The sequence below is a fragment of the Pezoporus occidentalis genome, unplaced genomic scaffold, assembly GCF_034315485.1.
Source record: "Pezoporus occidentalis ecotype Australia unplaced genomic scaffold, CSIRO_AGI_Poc_V1 ctg13, whole genome shotgun sequence".
NCBI classification, from domain to species: domain Eukaryota; kingdom Metazoa; phylum Chordata; class Aves; order Psittaciformes; family Psittacidae; genus Pezoporus; species Pezoporus occidentalis.
Window position 1 is genome coordinate 13,224,872 of NW_026913103.1, and position 26,175 is coordinate 13,251,046.

Consider the following 26,175-nt stretch of genomic DNA (forward strand, 5'->3'; position numbering starts at 1 on the left):
AATGACAATTTAAAATATCCTTCCAGAAGTCTCCTGGGAGATTATCATATTTTATTCTCTATTTAGAAAAGAAAAATAAAATCCTTGAGAACCTATTAGAAGTCTCCTAGTGAAATATTTACAATTCAGCTCAGCATTATACGACAGTTTCAGAGAAGATGAAATGTAATTTATTTCATTTTACTTTCATCAGGAAGTAAAGGTCAGCCATCCAAAACCAGCTTTTCTGGATGCACACATTTCCTTTGTTATCATCTTAAATAACTCAGAAATGCAGTCAAATTCCAATATCTGTCAATCACACACAATTTCTGTTAAGTAATCTTTTACTTTCTGTTTAAATGCTTACCCCATGGACATTGAATAAATGCTTGCTTGGCATTCAGACAAACAGCTTAAAGCAGGAAGACTTCCTTTGAGCTTTAAGGAATTTTATAAATATTTCATTAGTACCTGAAAATCTGTGTCTTGCAGTTAATTTTACAGTATTTGGAAACTAGAAAAAGCATTATGCACATGTAGTTACACTTAACGATCTGAAGTAACTCACTTTATAGACGTACTCCTCAGATTTTTAAACATAGACTTTCTCCTCCTCTGTTAATCAATTGTTAATAATAGGTGTCACTGGGAGCTCACTAGGAACTGCAGGCAAGTTCAGAAATAACTTGCAGATACACTATGCTAACATACTATTAAGCATACATCCAATATGTCAGGGTTTTTTTTTTTGTTCCTTTGGCAAACATACTAGGTCTTGGCATATTTTACTGTTGAGATTGTAAAAAATAATCAAGCATGGTTGATTATTCTTGTGACTGCTGCTGTGATTGTCCTCTGCATAAGTGGTCTGCTTTGAAGCCATATTGCAATTCTGAAAAGGATTCCCTGACTGCTTTCCCTCACTGTCTGTTCGTTCAGTTCTTAGACATTTATGTGTGCACAGACTATTAGAATCATAGAATAGTCAGGTTGGAAAGGACTTTAAGATCATCTACTTCCAACCCCCCTGCCATGGGCAGTGACACCTCACACTAAACCATCTCACCCAAGGCTCTGTCCAGCCTGGTCTTGAGCACCTCCAGGGATAGAGCATTCACAACTTCCCTGGGCAACCCATTCCAATGCCTCACCACACTGACAGTAAAGAACTTCCTCCTTATATCCAATCTAAACTTCCCCTGTTTAAGTTTTAACCCATTACCCCTTGTCCTGTCACTACAGTCCCTAATGAAGATCCCTCCCCAGCATCCTTATAGGCTTTGTTTCAGAATTTCTCTATAGCTTCACAATGATATTCAGCTCCAAACGAAGGTGAGGGCTAGACCACCCTGGGGTCCTGCAGCATTAACCTTTCCTGCATTCATCAACAGTGCTTCCAAACCAGCCAGAGCTCCTTCAGGAGCCTGAAATGGTTCTCACGCTTTGTAAAGGGCCATCCAATTTCTAACATGCTCTGAATGTTTTCACTGCCACCAGCAACTGCATCTTCAGGCTCTTTGCCACTCCTTCAACATCCAAGAAATAAAATCATGAATTCACTTTAATTATGTGCTCAAACAGATTGACATAAGATAGAAATGACTCACAGCTAGGTTTTCAACCTCAGGTTTCTAATGAATATGTCTAGTTTCTAACAGTTTGAAACACGCATGTTTTGTTCTACTTGTTTAAAGGAAGCAAAATGCATTTGGTTAATATGCATATTACATATGGTGTATTTACCTATTACGCAGCACATATTAGCTGCCACCTGATGATTATTCCATAATGGACACCAAAGACAGTTATGAAAACTCCTCCTGCCAGCATCTATGTTCGCACAATGCCTTCTTTGTTCCAACTCGGCCAAACTTTCTCTAGTGGTAAATCAGTCTGCAGGATGAATAAAGCTCCATGAAAGAAACCCTCTCTGTTGCTGAAGGTTGTGGTCTGTAAGAAAGAGACTGATCCTACACAGAAGCCGAGTTCTGCTGAAGGTACATTTCCCAGGCAGGCAGCTAGCCTTAACAGTGCTAAGAAAGCAAACTGTATGCGTGCATTCAGGTCATCCTCTTCTTGCATACAGGACAGAACAAAACAACCACCTCTGTGAGTACAGAATTGTTTAAATAGAATTAATTCCCATGTATTCTATTTACATTTTAATCTTCCCTTTTGGCATTGTACAGCATGATTATGCAGAACAGTAAATTACAAACCCAGATGCTAAGGTGTCGAGCATGACATAGGAACCTGAATGGAATAATTCAGAAAATGAACAGAAGATACTAAGATTACATGAAAGCAGGCAATATGTTGAAAAAAAAACAAACAAAAAACTCCCCAAAAAACCAAACTTTGAAAGAATTTATTCTACAATGTCCTTAGAATTTTTTATTTAAAAAAATAAAACCAACAAACTAAACATGAACGTAAATCTTAGACCTTTGTATTGCAGTTAATATTAAGCCACTAGAAATAGCTGCTTGAAAATAATTATCATATTTGTTATATTCATGACTCAAAACCTAGAAGCATAGAAAACTTTAAAGAAACTGACTGGTAATAAAAATTGAGCTGATTATAATTGCTGATACTGAAAATACAAAAAGGGGTATAGTACAAATGGAAACTAAATTGGATTTTAAGAATCCATTCTCTTTGAAGCTTTCTGTCTATATCAACTGTGTCAATAAACATGCTTGTTTGTTTGTTATGAAAGATTCTTGAGTAAATCCACCCCATTCCCCCATGTCGTATTTCAGCAGCAGCTGCCTTCTATTCCTTGCTAGAGTTTTTCCAAAAGTCTAAAGGCAGATTTCCCATCTCCAGGTATTTATACAGAGGTCTCATGCATCTCATGCTGTAAAAAATCTTCAGGACTGCAGTAGTCAGCCTGCTGCTGTGCTTTTGCTGAAGTATTTGAGAGCACTGCCTTGTGTCATGGCCTTTCTGGTAAAAGAGTTAAGGTTCATAAGACAGAAAAAGATATTATTTCTCAAATAATAATAATCCTCGTATCCACTTTCCACCACCTCTTCCTTCCCTGCCTCAGTGCTTCAGTGAATTCAGTGCTCTGATTCTCTCCCTTCTATTTGCCAGTATGGCAGTAGTAGTCGCTCCATTGCCTTCTGCACCTACTGGCTGTCACATTGCAAAGCAGTAGCACATCTCACTGCCTCTGTCCACATGCAGCAGGTTGGGCAGTAGTTCCCTAGGTGTTCATTAAGCATACATGTACATGTGTATATACTACATACATACAGATAAATGTAAGGGTATGCCTACGAAGAAACATAAAGCAGAATTGGTAAGACACATTTCAGGTGTCTTTAGATTCAGGGAATCTAAAGACTTAAGTGTGCTTTAAATGCCACATAAATGGTGTATATATTTATATTTTTATTTATATTTATGTTTATACTTATGTATATTTATATTATTTATAAAATGGTGCAGGTGTGAAAACTGTGAAGCACATTTAATGGATGATTAAATCTTTCCTAACATTACAGATTGTGTGTGCCTGTGTCTATGTCTGTATATGGGAGTGTTTATTATTTGTAACTTGTTCCAGTGTTTAGGTTCCCTGAGCTCTGACTTCCGTCTGTCTTGCTGTTTCCTAAGTTGCCTTAGGTTTTTCATTTCTAAGTTAACTTTCATCACAAAGGAATATCTGTTGAGCTATTTTTCTCACTTCTGATATGTTGCTGCAATCAACTGAAAGAGCAAAACCTTAAGCATACTGAAATTAATAGGTTTTGCAGTGTTTCTTTGAGAAAGATTGAATCTTTGATACTTCTTGTCTTTCAGTAAATCCAGCTTTGCTGACACTTTCAACTATAGCTCTGAAAAAGAGTTGTGGTTTCTGTGATTGTACAGATCAAGGTGTCATTGACTTTAATCTGATTAAATCTTCCATTTCCCTTTACTAATTTACTGCAAACAAGATTAGGATGTGTTTTCAGAGATTTGAAACAAAAATATGTGCCAGATCTGAATAAATGTGATATGACTAGGTTTTGGTGACATTTGTTTGAGGGAAAATATTCAATAGACAGACTCAACTGTTTTGATGTAAACTGAAGTCATCACTGTCAAATATCTGTTAAAATCTTAGTGATATTGTGAAAATCACTTTATCTTTCTGGGACTTGATTTTCATGCCTCCTTTACTACACATAAAGCAGTTTCAGGAATAATTTTCTAACTGTGCTGTGATTAAAACTTCTTTACTGCTTGTAAAAGTCCCAAAAATTCTTTAATGGAAGGCATTTCAGAAATGGAACTATTGTTATTACTAGAGCAAGATTTTATTTTGCTTGTAACTTGTAGATTTCAAAGGAGGAAATATGTCATTAGCATCATGTTATATGTCTATGAGATAGAAAATGATTAACACTTAAATTAACATAAATTAAATCCCACTCAGCTAAACTCACATTAAACTGACAGAAGAGCCAGGAAGTCCTCGTACCACTTTGTCCTCTGCCAGACTTGTCAGAGCACTAACAGGCTCTATAACTGCCCTGGTAAAACGTACAGTACATATATTCCAGCAGAAATTCCATTTATCTTGTCTGGGGGGGGAGACTTTGTGGTATTTTAATCTTTGTTCTGTGAGACATCTGACCACATGTGATCATGCAAACCAAAGGCTGCACTCAAAAAGCAGCTTGTGCACCAAACATTAGCATGTCTGGCTGTCTGCCCAAAAGCCTCCTTAGGCTGATTAGAACACCTACCTAAAACAGGAAATAATTTAGGCACCGAAAGATGGAGACTTGCAGCACAAGCAATGTGCTTGTGAGACTGCCGAGAACGGGGTGGGGTGGTCTTCCTCCATCCCTCACCGAGGCACATCCAGTGCTCTGAAGGAGTGGGATTCAGAGCTGGGAATCCTCCCCTGAGACAAGGTAGCCCCAAATCCCTTTCTTTTATAAAGAAATGAGGGAATTACACCTTTTGGAGCACAGTCAGAGGAGGATTCACCAAAAAAAAGAAACCCAGCCCAGTTTTAGTGAGCTTTCCAAAAAAAGGAAATTCAAACCACCTCTGCCATCTTTAGAGGGTTGTCAACTGCACAGGGAATTAAGTTGATTCTGCTCTCTACTGATGTAGTTGTGGCCCTGGAAATAAATCATTAAGGAGTCAACAAGCAATAGACAGAAAGATACCAAGGGAAAACATCAGTTTCTTGATTAGCAGCTACAGCTCCATTAAGGAGGAAGGATTCTTCATCTCTAATCCTAAAGCTCCTCACACATTTTAAAATTGACAACCATTTCTGCCTGGGAGCTAGCAAATCTTTAAGGAAAGTGAAATAACTAGGTCTGAATTACTATAGGCTAAAGTAGGATTCCATATCTAATACGTCATAGCTTTAACTACTGCTTAAAGGGACTTCATCCTATGTCTTTTTCTTTAAAAATCAGACAAAAAGAAATAAAAGTTGTTACCACCACATATAAGAGGAAATCTGCTCTTGTAGGTGCAACTACATCGTTAGGGCTGAGAGCTGAGTTAATAGCTTGATTCACTGATTCTGAGTGGCCCTTCCCTCTGAAGAATGAGCCCCTTCTGGGGATGTGCCAGCAGCAGGCTGCTAAGTGCACAAGAGCCTGAAAGGCAGAGGGCCAGGGAGAGTTTAAGCATGACCACACTAAAAGCCAAAAAGCAGAGGTTTTCAGGGTTGCAGTTTCAGAGCCAGATGCCAGCATTTCCCCTGATCCCTAGTAGTATTGCCTGTTTCAGGGCTTGGGGTAGACTAATCAACCAGAGGTTTAGGTCCCTCTTACTATTCTAGTCATCAAATCATTCCTACCCACATTTGCTAAGCTGTATTAACTGCAGGGATTCACAAACTGGTTGCAAAAGCAACTGCCTGACATGATTTTTCTTTACACCGCTGTCCTTAGAGCAGAATACAGAATGAAATAGAGTTCTGCTGACCTCTTATCTAGCTCCTTTTTTACCCATTTCCAATTTATTTCTCTTACTCTCTCTTTTTTCCCGTGTATTTCCTCCTAGCTATCTCAGCTGACTTTCCTTAGAAAGTTACTTTCTGCTTAAGATGGCTATATAAATTCTTCCTCATGTAGGAACAAAGGAAAACTCTTTCTTTGCCCTGTTTTTAAACACTTGGTTTTCTTTTGTACAGTAGGGTTGTAGCAGAGAACGACTATGGGCTGCAAACCTTAAGGTAGGAAAAAAGACTGCTTGGCAAATTGTATTTCTAAGATATAGAAAGTAATTTTATATTAAATTGTTAATATAGTGCTAAAAAATTTATTAATTCATTGTGGAATTTTTGCTCTATTAAGAGTAGAATAATGTATGACAGTAAAACCCAGTGACTGAACATCAGAATTAACTGCTTTAACTTACACCATAAATATTTAAGCTAAGAAATAGCAAATAGCTTGAGTTTTTTCAAATGAAGTATGATCTCTGCACTAACTACTGTTCTGCTTTGTACAATGTACTGTCAACAGCCTGTGCAGAATATTCTTCATTACTGTATTCTAACCTTGAGAGTTGCTCTCAGAGGCATCAATGCAAACCAGACAGTAAGTGGTAACAGGAAGACATCACCTTAGAACATCTAGGTGTTTGTAACTACCAGTGGATTTTTTGACTGTTGTTCCTTCAACCCATTCCTCTTATGTATTTACTATTTCTGACGGATATTTTTTTCTACACAAAAAGTCTTCAATGACTTTTTGTTAAGCTTTGCATTTCTCAGCTTCTCATACTAGTAGTTCCAGCACTCTGCTCTTCTTTTTGTGATGCACACAAAAAGACACACAAAGAAATTGACCATTGTTTTCTCTCAACTGTGATTTTGCTTTCTCACAGGAGTGTGCAGTGTGAATGGTTTAAGTGTTGTTATTTTTGCTGATGCTACAATATACACTATCTAAAATATATGTTCTGTTTAAACTATGCTTTCAATCTTTGTATTCAATGTTTCAGGTTTTGGAGGATTTTATTTGTGTTGTGTGTATGCATTTATTTAAACTTCTCATAGTATTATTAGGAATGATTCTGAATTTACTTTGTATGGGTTCTTTCTTTTTATGCATGAGGAAGAAGCCACTTGGACTGGACTCTTAAAAGTCTTCTGTTCTTGTTTGCAGTGTCTAAACTTGTCTATTCTTTGTAGTGAATTACTAATTTGTTTGCTCCAGTAAGACAAAGCACTTTATTTAAGAGTCTTGTTTTAGAATCACCAGCCTCTTTCTTTAAAATGCTTAGGACTACCAACACAAGGCACCTTAAATACATAGCTGGTGGCCTGCAATGGGAAAATTATTTTTCCAATAGTCCATTAATTTAGTGCTGCTATACTTGCACACACATGTGCTCTACATCACTTAGTTGAAATGCACTTTTCCCAGATGGAAAATAACCATCATTTTTTGCACTCAGTATGATATAAAGGATTTTTATTCTCTGTACGCAGGCTCTAATCTGAAACTTTGAGTCACTAATGCTCTTATACTGAAAGAGTAGTGAGGATGTCTGCTTGAGTCATTTAGACAATAACTAGTAGAACATGGCTAAAGTCTCTTGGCTATCATGAGTTCTGTTGACCAATACTTGGTTACTTCTTTGTTCAGAGTAGACAAGAGATTCAATTCAGTTGAATTGAATTCAGGATTTCTAAACCAAACGTCCATCTTCCCACCCTGTGAAGGGAGGAGAAAGGGAAAAAAAATAAAATTAAAAAAGTCTTATTTGCAAAGATTATGGGCATATTTAAAAAAAAATAAAATAGGCTTATAAATCATCACCTCTCTTCACCACGTTTCTTCTGACTGTATTAGTAAATGCCATTCTCCCTTTCAGCCATAGAGCATATTGCAATTGGTTCGAGTACATTAGTTGCTTTCTTTTCTCTCTAGGGCAGATGTTATCTCTCTGGTGACTAGTACCCATAGCACTTACAACTTTGCAAATTACAGCAAGAACATTGACCCGCATCCTAAAAAAAAACAGTTAACATCAGTAGGGATTCTAAACCCAGAGCTATAATCAGTTTCATAAGGAAAAGGTGCTAGGCTGGCAGAGAAGTGAAATGTTAAGTAGAGATTATGAGGATTTTATGGTATTTTTTTTAGCGGCCTCTCAGGATTTCTTTGTAGGCTACAGGGCTGTTTCAGGAGTTATGCTGCCACTGGCAGAATCATCCAGATCTATGCAATTGTATCTGCAAAAAACCGAGCATTAAATCCCAATTAAAATTTTTGAGCTTGCCTAAGCAGCAAGATTCAGCAGTGTAACTACTGCACTCCGTCTAATCATACTACACAAACAGCTGCTGCTTAGAGCTCCAAAAGTCTTGCTTTGCCACAGAAGTCATGTCCCCTACAGTAAGTGTTCACTATTATAAGCAGGCACCCTTCTGCTCTTTCCTGATTCTGATTTGTCTGATTTGCATGGGGAGGTGTTTTCCATTGTACAAGGGAACTATATACCAGGAAATCAGCCAGAAGCAGCTATGATTCTAGGATGTGGACTTGAGCACGCATACACAAAAGCCTATGATTCTTCTTCTGCCACTTCATGCTGCCTGTTTGGCTTAGCTCACACCATTTTCACAGCTACTGTGAGTTAACCAGGACTTTCTGGTGGGCTGGTGACGATCACAGATACACAGCTTGTGCAGGTATGTTATTCATATTTCAGCTGCTTGGTTGCAGTTTTACAAGCCAGCCACAAAGCTACAGAAGAGCTCTTTCTGCAGTTCTGGCAGAATCAGAGAGAACAGCAGTTTGCTGTCCTCAAGCCACATGGAAAAGAGAAAGAAAGAAACCATTTGCTTCTGGAGCAGCTTTTCTTTGTTCAGCTTCATTTTTTTGCAGAGCCCTTTCAGGGTTTTTGAAGGAAGTGTGGATTGTCTTATTCTGCAGCACTAGGATGAGTTTTGTCTTCACAAAGATAAAAATCTGGCAAAGCAGATAAAGTTAGCTACTAAGCTATTGTGGTGAAAAACTCCCTTTTCTGTAGCTAACCAAGTATGGAAAACCACCACTCCTTTCACAGAATGCTCAGTCATAAATTAGCTGTGATGTGAGCAAGCCAATGTGGAAGTTAGGGTAAAAATGATCCTGTATCTGTATGTTACCAAGGCTTCAATGCTGCTGAAGTTTCTGATAGCTTTGTGCTATGCATGTATTTTCCAGTTGTGCCAAGCGGGGGAATGGAGAGTATCCATGTTTCTTCTGAGACAAACCTAAAAGGTCATAATTACAAAGAGGCACAACTACATTGTGAAGTGGGGTGTCCTGACACTAATCCCAGATTGCCTGGAAAAGTTCCTTATTGATAGGATTTCAATTTTTATTTTTTTTTATTTATTTTGATATGTGGCAGTGGGGGTGAATATAGGGTCACTCCAGTATGGAGAGCAGTGCTGTAGCTATTTAGTCTGTTATTCTGAGACACTCTGTATTCCTGGCTAATGCCTTTTGCTGTACAGTTGGATTGCAGAAAGGAACCACTGAGCTGTTGCCTAAGCAGCTGGAGAGTGACAGTGTGTCGCTGCCTTGGGGAGGAGAGGGTAGATGACAATCACAGGGGAGGGTTTGGGATTACTGAGCCATAGCAGCATGCTGTGTGCTGAACAGCAACTGGGAGAAGGTTGCTGAGAACAGGGTTTTCCTCAGCAAAGCCTGAGGGGACAAGATTCAGAAACTGTCTAAAATCAGCAGTATCCCAGCTCACAGTTGCCGGGACGCTTTACATTTAGCCTTTGAAAATAGGGGCTTTTTTGTTGTTGTCCATGCAATTTTCATCTTCCTTCACATTTTCACTGTGCACAGCATAGTTGTTTCATAGATTGCAATACAAGTTTCAAGATGGGAGAATTTTTTTACTCATTTTTTCAGCAATTCTTTGAAGTTTTAGGCTGCCAATTTATGCTACTATTAGGTGAATTTTACAATAATCTGTGGTTTAATATTAACACTGAGCACAAGGCTGGAAGGAATCAACTGACATGGTTTAGTGGTGGACTCGGCGGTCCCAAGTAAAAGTAGGACTAGATAATCTTAAAATTATTTTCCAGCCTAGTTGATTCTATGATTCTACAGTTCTACGATTCTCTGAAAAGTGAGGTCATCTAGCCCACCCTCTGGACCTGGGGGCAGAGTCTGATGTCTCATCGTTTAGTGGTGTTTGTGTATTCTGCTCTTAACAGTCCCCAGTGGTAGGTTCAGCTCTATCCCTAAGCAGTCTATCTTAATGGCTACCTGTCCTCAGGGTGCTCTTAGATAATTGTTTTAAAACTGTTGAAAACAAAAATTACCACTATTGTATAAAATGATTCTGTGCTGTTCTCAAAGTGCAAATACATAAAACTGGAATCTGTGGAACTGAACAAATAACCGAAATACAAAGGAGGAGGAAAGGGGAAGAAAAAGAATGTTGCAAACAATAGAATGAAAACATGCCATCTGAGGTTAGCAGCTCATTCATCTTTCAGCCTTTAACTCTATGCAACTCTGTCAAACCTTTTCATACTGGGCTGCTTTCAGAAATCTGTGGGACAGGAGTGGAAAGAACTGGAAGCAAACCCGTGTTTGGGTAGTGGGGTGAAAATCCACCATTCCAGTTGAAACAGATGAGCAATAACCAGGAGCAGTGAGAGTTAATTCCAATAAAAAGAAGCATTCTTCATTCTCAGAGGGCTAAAGCAAAGCAGTCTGGGGCACATACAGACAGCAGCAACTTGGAGATAAGAAGTCCCACTAAGTCTATCCTGAGGCAATCAGTTTTCGTTTAGTACTGCAGGTGAAAAAGCTCCAGTTAATTGGAAGTGTGGTCTAAGAAAACACAGTTCTTAGCATAAATGCAGATATGCCATGACCAAAGCTGATGAAACGTGCCAGAGGACAGGGAGAGCAATTTCAAACAAGCCTTCTTTCTAACAGTTGTTTGCTTGTGATTCTTATCAGTTCCCACTGCATTTGACTGTCCTTTTACTACTTAGATCATCTACCTAGCTACCTGTCTGCTTCTAAACAGGCCTACACCTCTGTTTGCCTCTGTGTTCTTCTGCTCCAAAATCTTCGTAAGTCCTCTGTGCCAGAAATGCCCTGTTTGATGCCAGGAATGATCTTCAGAGATTATCTTGAGGTTTTTAAGTATATCTTCTTGAGTTATCCTGAGACCCAGTGATGATAAAGATCATTTAAGAATTCTAAGATGAGAAAAGTAAGAAGTGATTTTTTTTTATTCATTTTTCAGTATCCATGATTTCAAAAATCTTTTCTTCAGCTTACTTTTAAATTTGTGCCTTTACCTTCAGAAAATCTGTTCTAGACTAGCATATAGCTCTGCAAGCAGTGATATATTTTGGGCTACTGGCAAAACCTTGAAGGTATACCAGACAAACTGATGAAAATATATACCAGGGAAACAGGTATTGATTTTATTTACCAAAAAGGGTTACATTTTCTCCCCTACACAGTGTTAACATAATCAGAAAAAAAACCTCCTGTCTATCCCAGCTGGAATGAATGAGAAGTCACTATTGTAATGAAGCCAAGATAAAACAGTTTCCATAAAATTCCATTTTATTTCTTAGTGAGCATCATGCTTTCACAAAATAGACATACTTTTGCAAGCCTTGGCTGGTGTACTTGGGGTTAACACTGTTGGTACCCCATTATTACCTCCCTGTCTGTGTTGCTAGTAAATGGAATTGCTTGCTGATGGAACGCCAAGTTTTGCACTTAAAAAGGAGCCTTGCTAGGTTTTGTACTGAGAAAAATAGTCTTGTACTGATGAAATAGTATACTTTCAACTTGGAAACAAAAGCATCTAGAAAACACTTGTTACGCCATAACACTCTAAAATACACTTTAAAACAAAACTATCAAAAATACCAAATTCTTCCGGTTGGCAAAAGTCTCAGCAAACACTTTTTTTTTTTTTTGGACAAAATTTTTTTTTCAGAGTGGGTCTGGCATGTCAGAAATTGATGGGGGAGGGGATCCACAAGAAGGAAATTTGTGATTCTGTGGTAGAAGGAAAACCATGGAAGAGGACGGGTGAGCTAAGGTTACTTGGCTGGATGTCTTCTAACTAGTGTTTCCTTAGAGACACCTTTATTGTGAGAATTACTGCAGGAGATCAGTAGTTATCTTGGGCATGAAAGAGAAGAAGGAAAAAAGAAATATGGAAAAGACTCCACATTCTGGAGAATATCGGGAAAAAGATATTCCATGAATTCTAGTGGACAAACAAAAAACTGCAACTATACTTCCTAACAGTACAAGTTACTTCTCAAGATAATAGTATTTGTCAACGGGTGTTTACATCATGCCTTCACGGTATTGTGCACAGGACTCAGTCTCAAAAGCCATGAACGTAGAGTTTGCTGGCCCATTCCATAGGTTCTTCAATCTGCTTTATGAAGCACAAAAGTTATTGTATCTGAGGTTAGCACTTCATCCTGAAAGCTATTGCTATTCCCAGTATACATCTTCACAGTTATTACTGGAGTTAGCACAAAATGGAATAGAAAAACAGAATTTCATGACAAAATTCTGTCCAGCTCCTTGGGGTTTCCGAGTCTGCTCAGGTCTTCTGCTTCCTTTGCAAATTTCTCATTCCAGGTTTTAATGGGTCTTGCTTTCACAACCTTTTGCGACCATCCCATTAGCAGTAGCTTCAAAATGAAGCATGCCATTGATACCTATACATCTAATGGATGAATGAGTCTGCATAATAAATGATTAGTTCTCTGAATCCAAAGGATGAAAAACTAGAAAAGATTACCCTGGCTGTAGGCCAGTGTTTTGGTGAAAGGCAAAATATAAGAAACACGATCCCTGGTCAGGAGGGGGCACATGAGTTCACAGGACAGCAAAGCAACGTGAGAAAACAGATCTGGAAGGGGTAAAATAAGGATATTCACCTGTTCAGTGTTGTGAGATGTTAATACTTGTATTCTGGGTAACGCAAACAGCAAGTGTTTATCCTCACGTTGGCATTGCAATTCAAAAGCTTCCTACACAAATGCAAAATCGTGATACACTAGAATTTAAAGCAGAGAACAGACTACATAATATCTGGTTATTTCTGATGTAGCAAGAATTGCCGTGTGATGATGCAGGGCTTTTTATTAGTTAGGAGAAGAGCTTAGTGTAAAATAATCCCTATCAGAGATGCTTGTGTCAAAGGACTATTAGCTGGAGGGTGACTAAGTTACAAGGCACAATGTTAGGGCCCTTTTCTGATTTCTCATCCATTTAAATCCTCAGAAAATGATCAGTCTCTGTGAATAGAAACCTTTCCAAATCTATTGTTCAGATTCAGCTCATGCTATCTGTTCATTTAAAAGCTATACCTATTCTGTGTGTTGGTTTCAATACGACAGAACTGAAGAACGAAGTTACACGAGGATTGGCTTAGCCTCTTTTTTTTTTTTTTCCTTGAGCTTCATCTCCTAGAGCTGCTCAACATAAATCCCTTCTTCCTCAGAGACCCAGTTCTGACTTCCATTATAATAAGGCAGGGAAGCAGCCTCTTGCTCTTGTAGGTCAAAATCTCCCTTCTAGACATGTTTTCGAGCAAAAACCAAAATAGGCTAAAGAAAGCCTGTGTGATGTTGCTGTAAACCCACGTTTTTCTTTCAGAGGTATTTAAACTGATGAGGATAAGTGCAAAAGCCATGGACGCTGCAGTTCCTCCCTTTTAATCCCTTCAGGATAGTTTTGCTAAGAGCAGAGAGGACCTGCTAAATTATGTCCTAAAAAGAAGGGCCCAGACAAAAGAGACTCAACATGCCAGTACATTTTATATAACTGTGTTGCATGTTCACACCCAGTAGGGGCTGCCGGGGCCCCCATGAGGAGAGACCAGGGCTGCCCTGTGCAGGACACAGCCAGTTCCAATTGACCCACCAGAGGTCATGGCTGGGCCCTGCAGCCAAGATGGTGGCGGCCCTGGGGAAGTGTATTTCAAGGCAGGGACAGGCACTGAGGCGTGAAGGGAAAAAAATGTGAGAAACAACCCTGTGAGCACCAAGGTCGGGGAAGAAGGAGGTACTCCAGGCACTAAAGCAGGGATTTCCCTGCAGCACAACCAAGCAGTACCACAGTGGAGCAGTACCCACACTGCAGCCCAAGAAGGGCCCCGCACCAGAGTGAGGGGATATGCTCTGAAGGAACTGCAGTCAATGGACAGCCCACACAGGAACAGAGGGTTTTTTCCCGAAGGGATTGTATCACATGGGAAGGACTCATGTTGGAGTGGGGGAAAAATGTGAGCAGGAAGAAGAAGCCCAGAGGAATGTTGTGGACTGACTGCAAACCTCCATCCCCATCCCTCTGCACTGTTCAGGGGCAGGGAGGAGGTAGAGGAGTTGGGAATGAAGAAGGAAGTTGAGCCTGGGGAGAGGTTGAGGGAGGTATTATGTTAACTTTTGTCTTTGTTTCTCACTATCCAAACCTATTTTAATTGGCAATAAATTACATTAATTTTCCCAAGGTGAGTCTGTTCTGCCTGTGACAGTAATTGGCAAGTAATCTCCCTGTCCTGACCTCAACCCACATGATTCTTGTCTGAGTTTCTCCCCCTTGTCCTGCTGAGGAGATGCTGGGGCATGTCTGACAGCCAGCCAAGGTTAACCCACCACAATAACAAAAATCAGAATTAAGACCATTTGCTGTCCCAAAACAGATAACACACTGTGGCTAATTCCTTTTTCCTCAAGATATAATGTTAGAGTAAAGCTAAGCTTGCTATTCCCTCCTTTTTCATTTCCTCAACAGCAAATTTGAAAACATTTTGATGTAACCGTAAGTGCTACACTCACACATTAGTTTTCATGCTCACGCTCTTTACATGGTTAAACGTTTTCATTTTTAGAACACCTCCAAGTTATAGGACTACATTCAGAAGCAAAGGTTAACAGTAAGCAACCACTAACTTTACTAGATTTCACAAGAACCATGTGGAAGAGAAGTTCGGGAAGGAGCTTTATCACTTCCCTTAGAAAGAGACAACCAGAGAGAGGATAAAGGAAGCTATGAGAACTCCTCACCTCTTTTTTTCCATGGAAAAAATGGTAGCTCACAAAGATGCAGCTTTATCTCTACTTTCTCTAATTCTTAACACAGAACTGTGGCATAAAAACATAAATACTTAAGGACTTTTTTTTTACTATTTTTTCTTTATGTGGGAACTATGGGAGGCTGCATAAGGGAACAGAGAGAGAAGCTGCCCTATTGCTGCTCAGTTGCTGCTTTCCTTCCCTAGCTAATTCAGGAGTCCTCTGGAGAAGGCACGAATGTTCATCCCTATGTAGCCTTTAGGCATGAACTGGTTTTCTAACAGTATTACTGATTCCAGAATTAAGTTCCAGTCCCTTCCTTTTTCATTCCTTTAATCCTATATCCTCCATACATATATGCACACAAATATGGGTGGACAAAATCTGCAGCATATTATCTCTTACAGGCACAAGGACAGAATCAAAGGGTAATTGTGTCTGCTTTCTCTGTGTTTCTTAAAATTCTTGGCCTAGGTTCTAAGCAAAAAGACTTCTCAAGATACATACTGATTTATACCAAGTATGAAATGCATTAAAATTCTGCTTTTAATTAATGTCAATTAGCTTTTGATGTGAAGAGGAGAAATATTGTATCTTTGTTATGAATAGAGCCCCTACTGTCTCCACTCAAAGGAAATTTCTGAGGTTACAGCTTGGTGATACCAGAGTCCTATCCATTTTGATGTCTGATATCTGATTGCTCTAACCAGACATATAATATAATTATACCATTATGATCATATTTAATTTCTATAGTAAAATATATTTCAATTATAATTATTTCATTATACTTTAACAGGACATGAAATTTAATACCTGATGTTATTTTCTCTTTCTTTTCTTCTCTTTTTTTCTCAGAACAAATTATGACATCGACATCTAAAGGAATTTTCCGGCCATTTTTTATTATCTTCATTGTCCTTGGCTGTTTCATGGCATTGATACTAATTTATATCAAACCAACAAATAGCTGGATCTCTGGTCCCATAGAATCAGCCAGTTCAGTTTTGAAAATGAAGAGCTTTTTTTCTTCCAAAACTGATAATCTTAATGAAACTACTATTTTGATCTGGGTTTGGCCATTTGGTCAAACATTTGATCTAACATCCTGCCAAACAATGTTCAATATCCACGGGTGCCATCTGACTATTGACCGCTCATTATATAACAAATCCCATGCTGTTCTCATTCATCACAGGGATATTAGCTGGGATCTGACTAACTTACCTCAACAAGCCAGGCCACCATTCCAGAAGTGGATTTGGATGAACTTGGAGTCTCCAACTCATACTCCACAAAAGAGTGGCATTGAACACCTCTTTAACCTGACCCTGACTTACCGGCGTGATTCAGATATTCAGGTGCCTTATGGCTTCATGATGGTCGGTACAAGTTCCTTTACATTTGAAGTGCCAAGTAAGGAAAACTTGGTCTGCTGGGTTGTAAGTAACTGGAACCCTGAGCACGCTCGAGTCAAGTATTACAATGAGCTTAGCAAATACATTGAAATCCATACCTATGGACAAGCCTTCGGAGACTACGTCAATGACAAAAACTTGATTCCAACTATTTCCACTTGCAAATTTTACCTTTCCTTTGAAAATTCAATCCACAAAGATTACATTACTGAGAAACTTTACAATGCTCTTCTGGCTGGATCAGTACCAGTTGTACTGGGCCCTTCCAGAGAAAACTATGAGAACTACATTCCAGCAGACTCTTTCATACATGTGGAAGATTTTCTCTCTCCCAGAGAGCTGGCAGAATACCTTCTGATGCTTGACAAAAACAACAAGATGTACCTTAGTTATTTCAACTGGAAAAAGGATTTCTCAGTACACCTTCCTAGGTTCTGGGAATCACATGCATGTCTTGCTTGCGATCATGTGAAAAGACACCAAGAATACAAGTCCGTTGGAAATTTAGAAAAATGGTTTTGGAATTAATTAATTGGTGTGTGTATGTGTGTGCACTTTCTTGAAGAAGCCAGAAGAAACTTCAGTGCAAGTGGAGAGGAAAGAAAAAGAAAAAAAAAGGAAGGAAAAGAGAACATTATGTCATGGTTTATCAGCTATCCTCTCTTGGCTATCCTATTTATATTTTGTAAGAGATTTTAAAAGATCAGCAGCAGCAGTCATCAATACTTGGTTTTAAATTATAATGTACATACTAATTATGTGCACTGAAGAATACTTGATTGTTTACTATGATTTTTAAACAAGATTTTTCTGTGAAATATGTCCCAGTCTTACACTTAAAGTAGTCATTTTTAACAGTTCTCTTTTTTTTTTTTTTTTTTAACATTACGTTTGCTGTTTAACCTATCTGGAAAATGAGGACACAACTTTAAATGCCAGAGAGAACTTTAAGAACATAATTTGCTGTTCCAGCCTGAAATGTGTGTAATATTAAAAAGACAGTATTTTATGGTTCTTCTTACATTTTAAGAACACAGTAAAGTTAAATACCTGCCATTAGTCCAATACTATCAATTTCACTCCTTTTTAAGGGTGAGAAACCTAGAAATATAATTTCTAAAAGGTATGACAGCAGTAGACAGTCTTTGTTTCTAAAAATAAGATGTGTTCTAACAGATCTCTCCATTAAGTTATGTTAGGAATATGTCTGTTCTTAGTCTTTGAAGAATAAAGTCAGATATAGAGAAGACGTACAACCTTAGTGGCCAAATCTCAGATTCATCCAAGTTTTGAGTGCATTTAAACGCAGCATGTCCTTAAGTCTCATTGTGTCTCAAATATTGTTTACCTGAACCAGGGCTGTAAGTGGTATCACATTGATGATACAGAGACAAACAGATTTTAACATAGGTGTTTGATTACATTAGCCTAATGCACTGAATTCAGCTGGTAGTAATGGATTTTTAGAAATAGACTGTTGAAAATTTTATCAATTTCTCTCATATAATTTCTCAAATAATTGTGAATTTGTCCCCAGTTCTGCAAAATTGTATCTGTTGAACTTTAATTGTAGCTGAACACCTTGCTGTTATGACTGATGAATGTGAAGAAACAAAAAAATGACCAAAGAGTTTATTTTCTGAAAGAAATATGCTGAAATTCAGTAAATAAGTTATCAGGCTGACACATTCAACCATTAAACTTATTAAGCTAATGAAATTTGATTTTTGAAAATATTTTATGTGACAGGTACAAAAAATGCACTCAAGAGCACCAGTTGAATTTTGAATATATAAATAGGTTCTTAAGTGTCAAGTTTTCTTTGATAGCAAATACAAAAATGTGATGATTGTCATGATTGTTTAAAATGTCTGCTTTTCTGTGATTTTATTACTTATTTGTTTCAGCTAGAACAAAAATATGTGATTGCTATATACGTATTCATGTGTACAAGGCTGGTTTCATGACATAAATGTACAGACGTGTTTTGGTATCAAGTGAAAGCTTGTTTTTTCAAGTCAGAATGTGTTACAAATCACATCTTCTACTGGAAAAAAAAAAAAAGTTTAACTGGAAAAGCACCATTGATGTATAAGACCCTGATCAAGCAAAGTAGTTGGTCATATATTTAATTAAGATTAAACTTGTAGAGAGCATTGCTGAAGTAAGAAATAAGGGATAAACTATGATAAACATTTAGCAAAAGATATGGTGATTTGCCAGATTTATTTTTTTTTTACCCCAGGTTGGAATAGAAACACAGAAGACTGTAAGAGTAATGTAGTCAAATTTCTAAACCAGGAAACTCCACAGGAAGGTTATAGAAACACTTGTGCTCTCCCTATGGCTTCAAAAGCTGGATTCTGATAGAGATATTTATTTATATTACTTATTGTTGTCTTTAAAAGCCAGTTTGCAATATATACTGTGAACCTCCTATACTCACCAGCATTCCAATACAAAGCAAGAGAGCTTACCTTGCAAATTAATGCAATATAATGAAACCAGACTTCTAAAAACAAAGTGCTGGTATTGATGTATATGTAAGTAGATGTGAGTAGTATTTCCATCATTTTTAAAGCAAGTGGCTATTGCTTACAGTCTGTCCTCTAGGATATAACACCTTTTGTTTTCAGGAGGGCAGTGAAACCCTCTGTCACTGAATATGCTACTGCTTTGGCTGAATAATCTGATTCCCCTGATGCTGGAATTTGGAAGTTATTTGCATTGATCTCAGTGGAATTGCATTCACCCCTTGGTGAATGTGCACAGTCACTTAATTCATTCCTCATTTCAGATAGTGGGAGTTGTTTTGTGTGTCACGAGGCCTTATATCAAATCAGATTGGTTTCTTGGCATCAAGATTTAGCCAATAAATTCTTATATTAATAGCAAGTAAGCCCAATAATAAGATATATGATTTGTTACTACAAATATCAATCAGTGTATGCACAGGAAAGCTTTGAAATACATGCTGATTTGTAAGCCTGTAAGTAATGTCATTACCTCTGTGAGCACTGGATCCAGTCAGCATGGCTAATCTGAAATTTTAAGTAATTGAAAATCTTATGATGGAACAGGAAGGAGAGCTGTTCTCTTTACAGAAACTCCACACATGGCCAGTATACTTTGCTTTTGGGACACATTGCTAAAATCATTTCAGAGATTAATGAAACAGGAGAGAAATCTAATCCAGATTGAAATGACCAAGAATCATGACCAAATTCTAAGCAAGAGAGATGAAGAGACATGACCTCACCTTCACTGACATTCTTGGAGTGTGGGCTGGAACATAAGTAAGCCAGGCATTTATATTAAAGTAATGTGCATCTGCAGGTATCAAACCTTAAGCAGTTCTGGATATAAAGAGCTTTGATGACAGAAGATGAATCACCTTAGGGCATGTCCAGCCTACGTAGTAAATGATGTGAAGTGAAGGATGTAAAACATCTGAACTCCTTGCATGGATAAAGGCAGTCTACCTAAACATATATGCCTAACTCACAGAAGATTGATTCCAGTCTAGATACGTAATATTGTGTTGCGATGTCTGTGCTCACTCAGTGAGCTACCCTACATGAACAGCCTAGCATAAATAGATTCAAATAGTAAATCATTGTGAAGAAGAATGGGCAAAACCAATTAAGTATGGATTAAAATATATAATTAATATATGGAACTAGTTCAAATAAAGAATATGATATTATTTACACCTTGCTACCACTGGTAAAGAAGGTAGCTGTACAAGAAAAGAGAAATGAAAGATGAGAAATCACACCAATTCTTACTATCTTCTCAACAAATTTATGTCAAGTATTCAGTTTATTTTATTTGCCAGTCCACAATAATCTTCCATATGCACTTGTCACAAGTTAACTCAGCAGTCACTGAAGACAGACAGTAATCATTATTCTTCCTTTTACAACTTCTTTTGGATGTTTTTAGGCTCTCTGTCATGCACAGAGCTATCAACATTACTGCCTTTCTCAGTGTGGAAAGTAAGACCCAAACCAGATAAAATACTAACTGCAGATGCATCGCTACTCTGCTGAATGTGAACATACATCAGTCAGAACTAGCAGCAGATCCTTCTAAAGCAGAGTTTAATTTAATTTCACAAACATTCAATGACCATAGTAGCTCTTGCTCAGCAGATCGCCATCTGTTAGTGAATCCTGGTTGCCAGTTTCTTTGAATACTTCTTGCTGTCTAAGATGGCTGTACTCACAATGAAGCAGCAGTCTGACCAAAGCCCCCAGAAGTTGCAAGGCACATCCAACAACATATTTGTCTTTTAAGAAATATATCAAATAAAATGAATGTTGGACTGAGCAAGAATGTATGTGGAGATATCTACAGTTCATGCAGGCTGAGCAAGATATGTGAAACTGGCACTACTCAGCATAGTAAACAGCTACTTACTGTTTTCTTGCTACTTATGTATGTTTAAAAAGAACCAACAACATAAGGTAATTTTCTAATCAAACAAGCTTCAGTTAAACAAGCAACAACTGTTGCTGATTATTCAAGGATGGGATTCCTGCTTGCTTTGTATTACCTCCTTTATTAGACAGAAAAGTAACTTTCAGGGGAAGAGTGAAGTCTGTCAGCAAGCTATAATATATTTATTATCTGATTTCAAGAATCCTATTCTTTTCTTTTTTTATTTTGAAATAAATCTTCCTGTCCTTATGCAGTAAGATTTTCTGGACTTGATTCAAGAATAACCTTCAGCACATATGCATATGATCCTGAGACTCAAGCATGGGCTTAAATTTAAGAGCATCTTAAATGCTTTAATGCACTGGGGCTTCAAACAGTATGTTTTTACTGCCTTTGGAATTGTGCCAGAGAATACAGTCTGTAAGCAACAGAGGCTGATTTGTACAGCCTTTTGCATTATGTGTGCCCATTCTATGAGTAGACTGGCTATTCCACACTGAAAACTGTTTGAACCAATTCTGCCTTAGAGTTTATCCAATATGTTTTGGCCCTACACTTCTGCTTCAGCATACTATATATGCTACCATTGCCTCATGCCATTCACTCAGCATGGCACTCCACCCAACCTCCTGCCTGTGCTGTGCAGGGTGAATGAACTTGCATGTCATGTAAGGAGCTGAGAGGAGCTGAGGCTTGCTGAGATAGTATTTCAAGGACCTGGCCGTGTGTGCATTCTTTTAATCTGGACTGAGTGTGCCCTAGAGACGGTCAGTCTCAGCCATACCTCATTTTCCTTTTGGAGGAATATATTTGATTCAGCCTAGATGGGACTCTGTGAGGGATCAACTGTACATGAAGAGTGGGAACAAAAGTTGTGCCTGTACAGGCTGATAAGGAGGCTTCTCACCTATTTAAACTAAACAGTGAAAGTTAATCAAATACTCAAGTGTTTCCTTGGTCAAAACTAGTACATTACTGAGAAGACAGTCTAGGGGAAATATTTGTTTATCTGCCAGTTGGTAGGCTTTTTCATTAATAGTGACTGACAGTTCTGTTTTGTTTGGTTTTAGTGTGAGTTTTAATTGTCAGAAGTCAATCAATATGATTAATAGAAAATAGTTATTTCAGCTTCATCTTTCACTCCTTGCTCAGGCAAATCTTCCATGAAAGTCAGCAGGTGATTTGGGAAATTTCCGTGCTAGTAATGCACTGAGCCAAGGGTGGAATGGCTGGGGTAAAAAATCACCTTCTTATTCATGGATGTTTCTCTTCTAATATCTGAATAACTAGCTCGAGTGCTATAACAAATTCTACCTTCATAAAATCAGTATAAAATTCATACTGGTTAGATATGTTCATAAAAGGTACAGAAACACCAAGAAATTTATTAAATAAACAGTGCAGCAGTAATTTTAATTGATGGTACAAATGCCACAGATTGATACATATGATAAAAACATAAACTCATGGGAAATTATTAGGTCAAGAGACATCAACCTTCAGTTTTCATATTGAAAAAAGTCACTTCATTACTCCTTTGGAAAGATAATTTGGAATCTTTTATGTTACCATATTCTCAGTTAACTGAAACCAGCAGTCCCTGTGCAGTGAACAGTTCAGAGGTTTGCTCATGTGGCAGATAGCCTTTTACCTCCAGGTTAATAGCCTGTATTATGAGTAGGTTGGTACATACAGCTGCTTGGCAACCTCTTGTAGGTGACTTGGTGATCTTAGTCAGGTTTCTCATTCTTGCTTTCAGCCAAGGAGGCATAGAACTGAACCAAAACTCATCGGACTTCTTCTGTGTATTTCTTGACACACTCACGGGATGACTTAGGACACTCTCACTCCTGCAGTCTGTACCATACCTGTTTATGCAGAAGACTTCACTGTTCCAAGAAATGAACACTGGTATTTTTCTGAGTTATGGTGACAGTCTGTAAAAATGAAGAAGTATTTTTACAGGGGGAGCTCTTTATTAACATTCCTAAGTAAATAATTAGTAGGAAAATCATTTAATCATTACAAATTGGCAGCAAAAGTGATTGTTTGTTATTCTTTATATGAATCAGTCCAGTCAAAATCAGGCTTTGATGAAACTTTATCCCCATGGCTTAATACAGCCAGATACCCGCACATACATGATAGCAAAATTTGAAAGATATAAAGTAAACTAACACTTACATATATATAAAGTTGGCATAAATTTCCTATAGGGCTTTGAAGCTCTAACTAAACACTTCAGCAGTCACCAGATGAAAAATGTTCACATCAATCCCTTTATAACATGATAGGAAAAGCCCTCCTGATATATGCTCTTTGGCAAATAACCCAAAATCTACATATTCCTTTGCTGTTTTGTTTTGTAATACACGTTATAAGAGATGAGATTTTAAAATCTGGAAAATTAACTCCTTGGTGCAATTTAATGTTTTAAAGATTCAGTGGATATACTGAAGAGAAGAAAATGAGAAGCTTTTCCATCTATACAAAATCCTAACGTGCCAAACTGTTTCCAGTGAATGAGCAAAACAGTTAAATATACTGACTTTTTATTAGGATTTACAAAACCTTCTATTAACACACTGTAATTTTGCACTATTTTGTAAGAAAAAAAAGGGAAATGAAAAAAGGAACTGAAAAAGAAACAAAAAAAAAATCTAAAAATAGATGCCAAATGTATAGTTTGTAAAATACTATTTTTCTTAAATTAGGTGTCATCACATTGTGAATCTTACTGTGTTATAGTAAACTGTGAAAACTGTGATGTACTGTTGTGACACCGCCTACCAAGGGCCATTTCTAACAGACAGAATAGTCACCTGGACTTGTTTATATGAAACATAGTCATAAATCTGAGATCACTTTTATACTTATTTTTTGTAGACTATTTTTCCACATTTACAACACAACTGTTATTTTATATCAGACATTAATTTTGCTTTAAAATATTATTTTAATAGGTGGGTGGGTGTCTTAAATGTGCCAGATTCAAATCTGTAACAAAGATAATTCAGAAACTCTTCTTTGCCAAACTGTAATGCTACTGAAATCAAAGATGTTTTGTTGAACACACAGGCTTGTGTTGTCAATTAGTTTCTATTCCATGATAATGCTAATAATGTTATATTTTTTAGATAAATGCCTGGTAGTCATGAGCTGCATTTCCATTCTGTCCTTCTCTATGTTGGGGAAATGAAACTGAGTGCCATAGCTGAATGTCATAGATATTCAGACACTCACATAATGTGCCATGGACTTGACCTCTGAAATATATTGATGAGAATTAGGAGAAAAAAACCTTTCAGCTGCTTGTCCTGATTCAAACCCATTTTCTGTGGTGGGTTACATGAAAATGGGATGGTTGACACATACAGGACTAGTATGATCTCTGTAAAGACAGTAAGGTTCTGTATGTAGAAACATGGGACCACGTTTACTTTCTTAGTGCAAGATCAGGACCAAAGTCCCTTTCTATTTGAGCTTACACACATAGCATTGAGTGGGATCTTATATGAACCCTTGCTTCATGTTCTCAGCTAATGATATTCCGTGTACTGACAATTTAATATTTTATGTGTTTTACATAGTATATACATGATGCATAAAGTCATGCGTAAGAAATAGTAACCATGGAAAATTGAATTTTATTTAAAAAAAATGAAAACCATTCTTACCTGCAAGCACATTTTAAGATGCCATGTTCAAACAAGACCTTGTAAAAATCTGTATTTTTTATTGATTGTATATTTCACCCCATGATCTATACATTTTATAGCAAAGTTTTTACCAAATTTATTGTTTGTTCCTTTTAACAATACCATCATCCTGAAATGCATCTGAAAAATGTAGGGTTTCAACCACTGATGTTTTTCAGAATTTTGGTTTTTTTAATTTGATGTTGTTGTTAAACTTTCTTCTGATTCCCTATAGCTATGTTTAGAGTTTTCAACACAATCTGACTGCAGTCAGAAGATACTCACTGTATGAAACTACAGGAAACTGTAACCATTTCAAGGACTTTAATCATCTATATGAAACTAATATTTCAGAACTCTGATTCCAAGATGGTTAACAAGCAGCTCACTGACTCATATTTATTCAGCACTGGAATTCTCCCCAAAGGATAAACACTGAATTATGTAAATAGTAGCGCTCTATATAAGCCTAACAAATTATTGTAATAGGTATATTTAAAATAAAAAGAGAACATTCCACGTACCATAGTCTTTGATTATTATTTCATAGGCCTAATGTCATCCTTTTTCCTCTTGCGGTAGTTCTCATGAAGAGCCTGCGCTAAAGATCGTTACTCATTCCCATGACTTCTGGCTGAGATATCACAAACAGCATTTTAGTTTTTTTTAAGGTCTTACACATGAAAGTCTTGTAAGCATTTAGGGTCAGACTGAATTCATATGGACTGTTACATTCATTTGCTGCGTACAGCAAACAATACAGCTGAATCACTATGGTACTACAACTTACTTTGCCTTGCTTTTAGCAACATAATTATGGAGCACTGTCTGAGCAATCATTTGATTTTTCTGTATTTATGTTTGCTACTGGAAAACAGGTTTGCCACTGAAATAAATGTAATAAATAATGCAGTGGAACAGAGCATTTGGTCCCAGTGATCACAAAGTTCATCCAAGAGAGAACAATATGCCTGACTACTGTGCAGCTTGAAGAATGAATGGATTTGTGACTTCAAAAATCCTTTTCCTCTCTATCAGACGGGCAAACTTGCTTTCCTCCTGAGCTAATAAAACTTTGCTAACTTGATACATTCTTTAAAAATGTATTTAATTTATGCCATTTACTCAAACCAAGCTTATAGTCATCTTGAACTCATCCTTGATGAGTACAGAGACAGACTTATGTTTTTAATAGTACATGGGAAAGAAGTCATTGCCACATTTATTCCATTTCATTATCCCCCTCCCATTTTCTCCTTACATTCAAATACCACATCAGAAAGCCAATGCAGGACAGAACATACAACTTTCTGTCTAAACCAGAATTTTTTTTCTGCAATTATCCATTTCTTCTTCATCTTGCTTACAACCTCCCCCTTGATACACCAACCTATTGGACACAAAGCCTTTGTGTGTTTGGAAGGCCAGGTCTCTGCCCCTGAAGGTCAGAAACAGTCAACCTGATGATCTGCTTCTGAAAGCACAGCACTGAGGTGAAATCAGAAAGAAAACCATGGTCATGCCTAGAAGGTGTGCAGGTTTTTAACACTGCCAGCAATGGAAGGCT

General features: G+C 37.6%; 1 protein-coding gene across 5 annotated transcripts in view; it reads left to right on the forward strand.

Moving 5' to 3' along the window:
- Positions 1-25,130, forward strand: part of FUT9 (fucosyltransferase 9) — a 113,220-nt gene extending 88,090 nt beyond the window's left edge. For 4 of the 5 annotated variants that reach the window (XM_062608415.1, XM_062608414.1, XM_062608413.1 and 1 more), the window contains one exon: positions 15,908-25,130. In XM_062608415.1, coding sequence (XP_062464399.1) covers positions 15,916-16,995 — 1,080 coding nt within the window. In that variant the 5' untranslated portion in view covers positions 15,908-15,915 and the 3' untranslated portion in view covers positions 16,996-25,130. Of the gene's footprint in view, positions 1-13,991; positions 14,405-15,907 lie in introns of those variants that run through there. The other variant, XM_062608417.1, reaches the window with a different exon arrangement.
- The last annotated feature ends 1,045 nt before the right edge of the window (positions 25,131-26,175 follow it).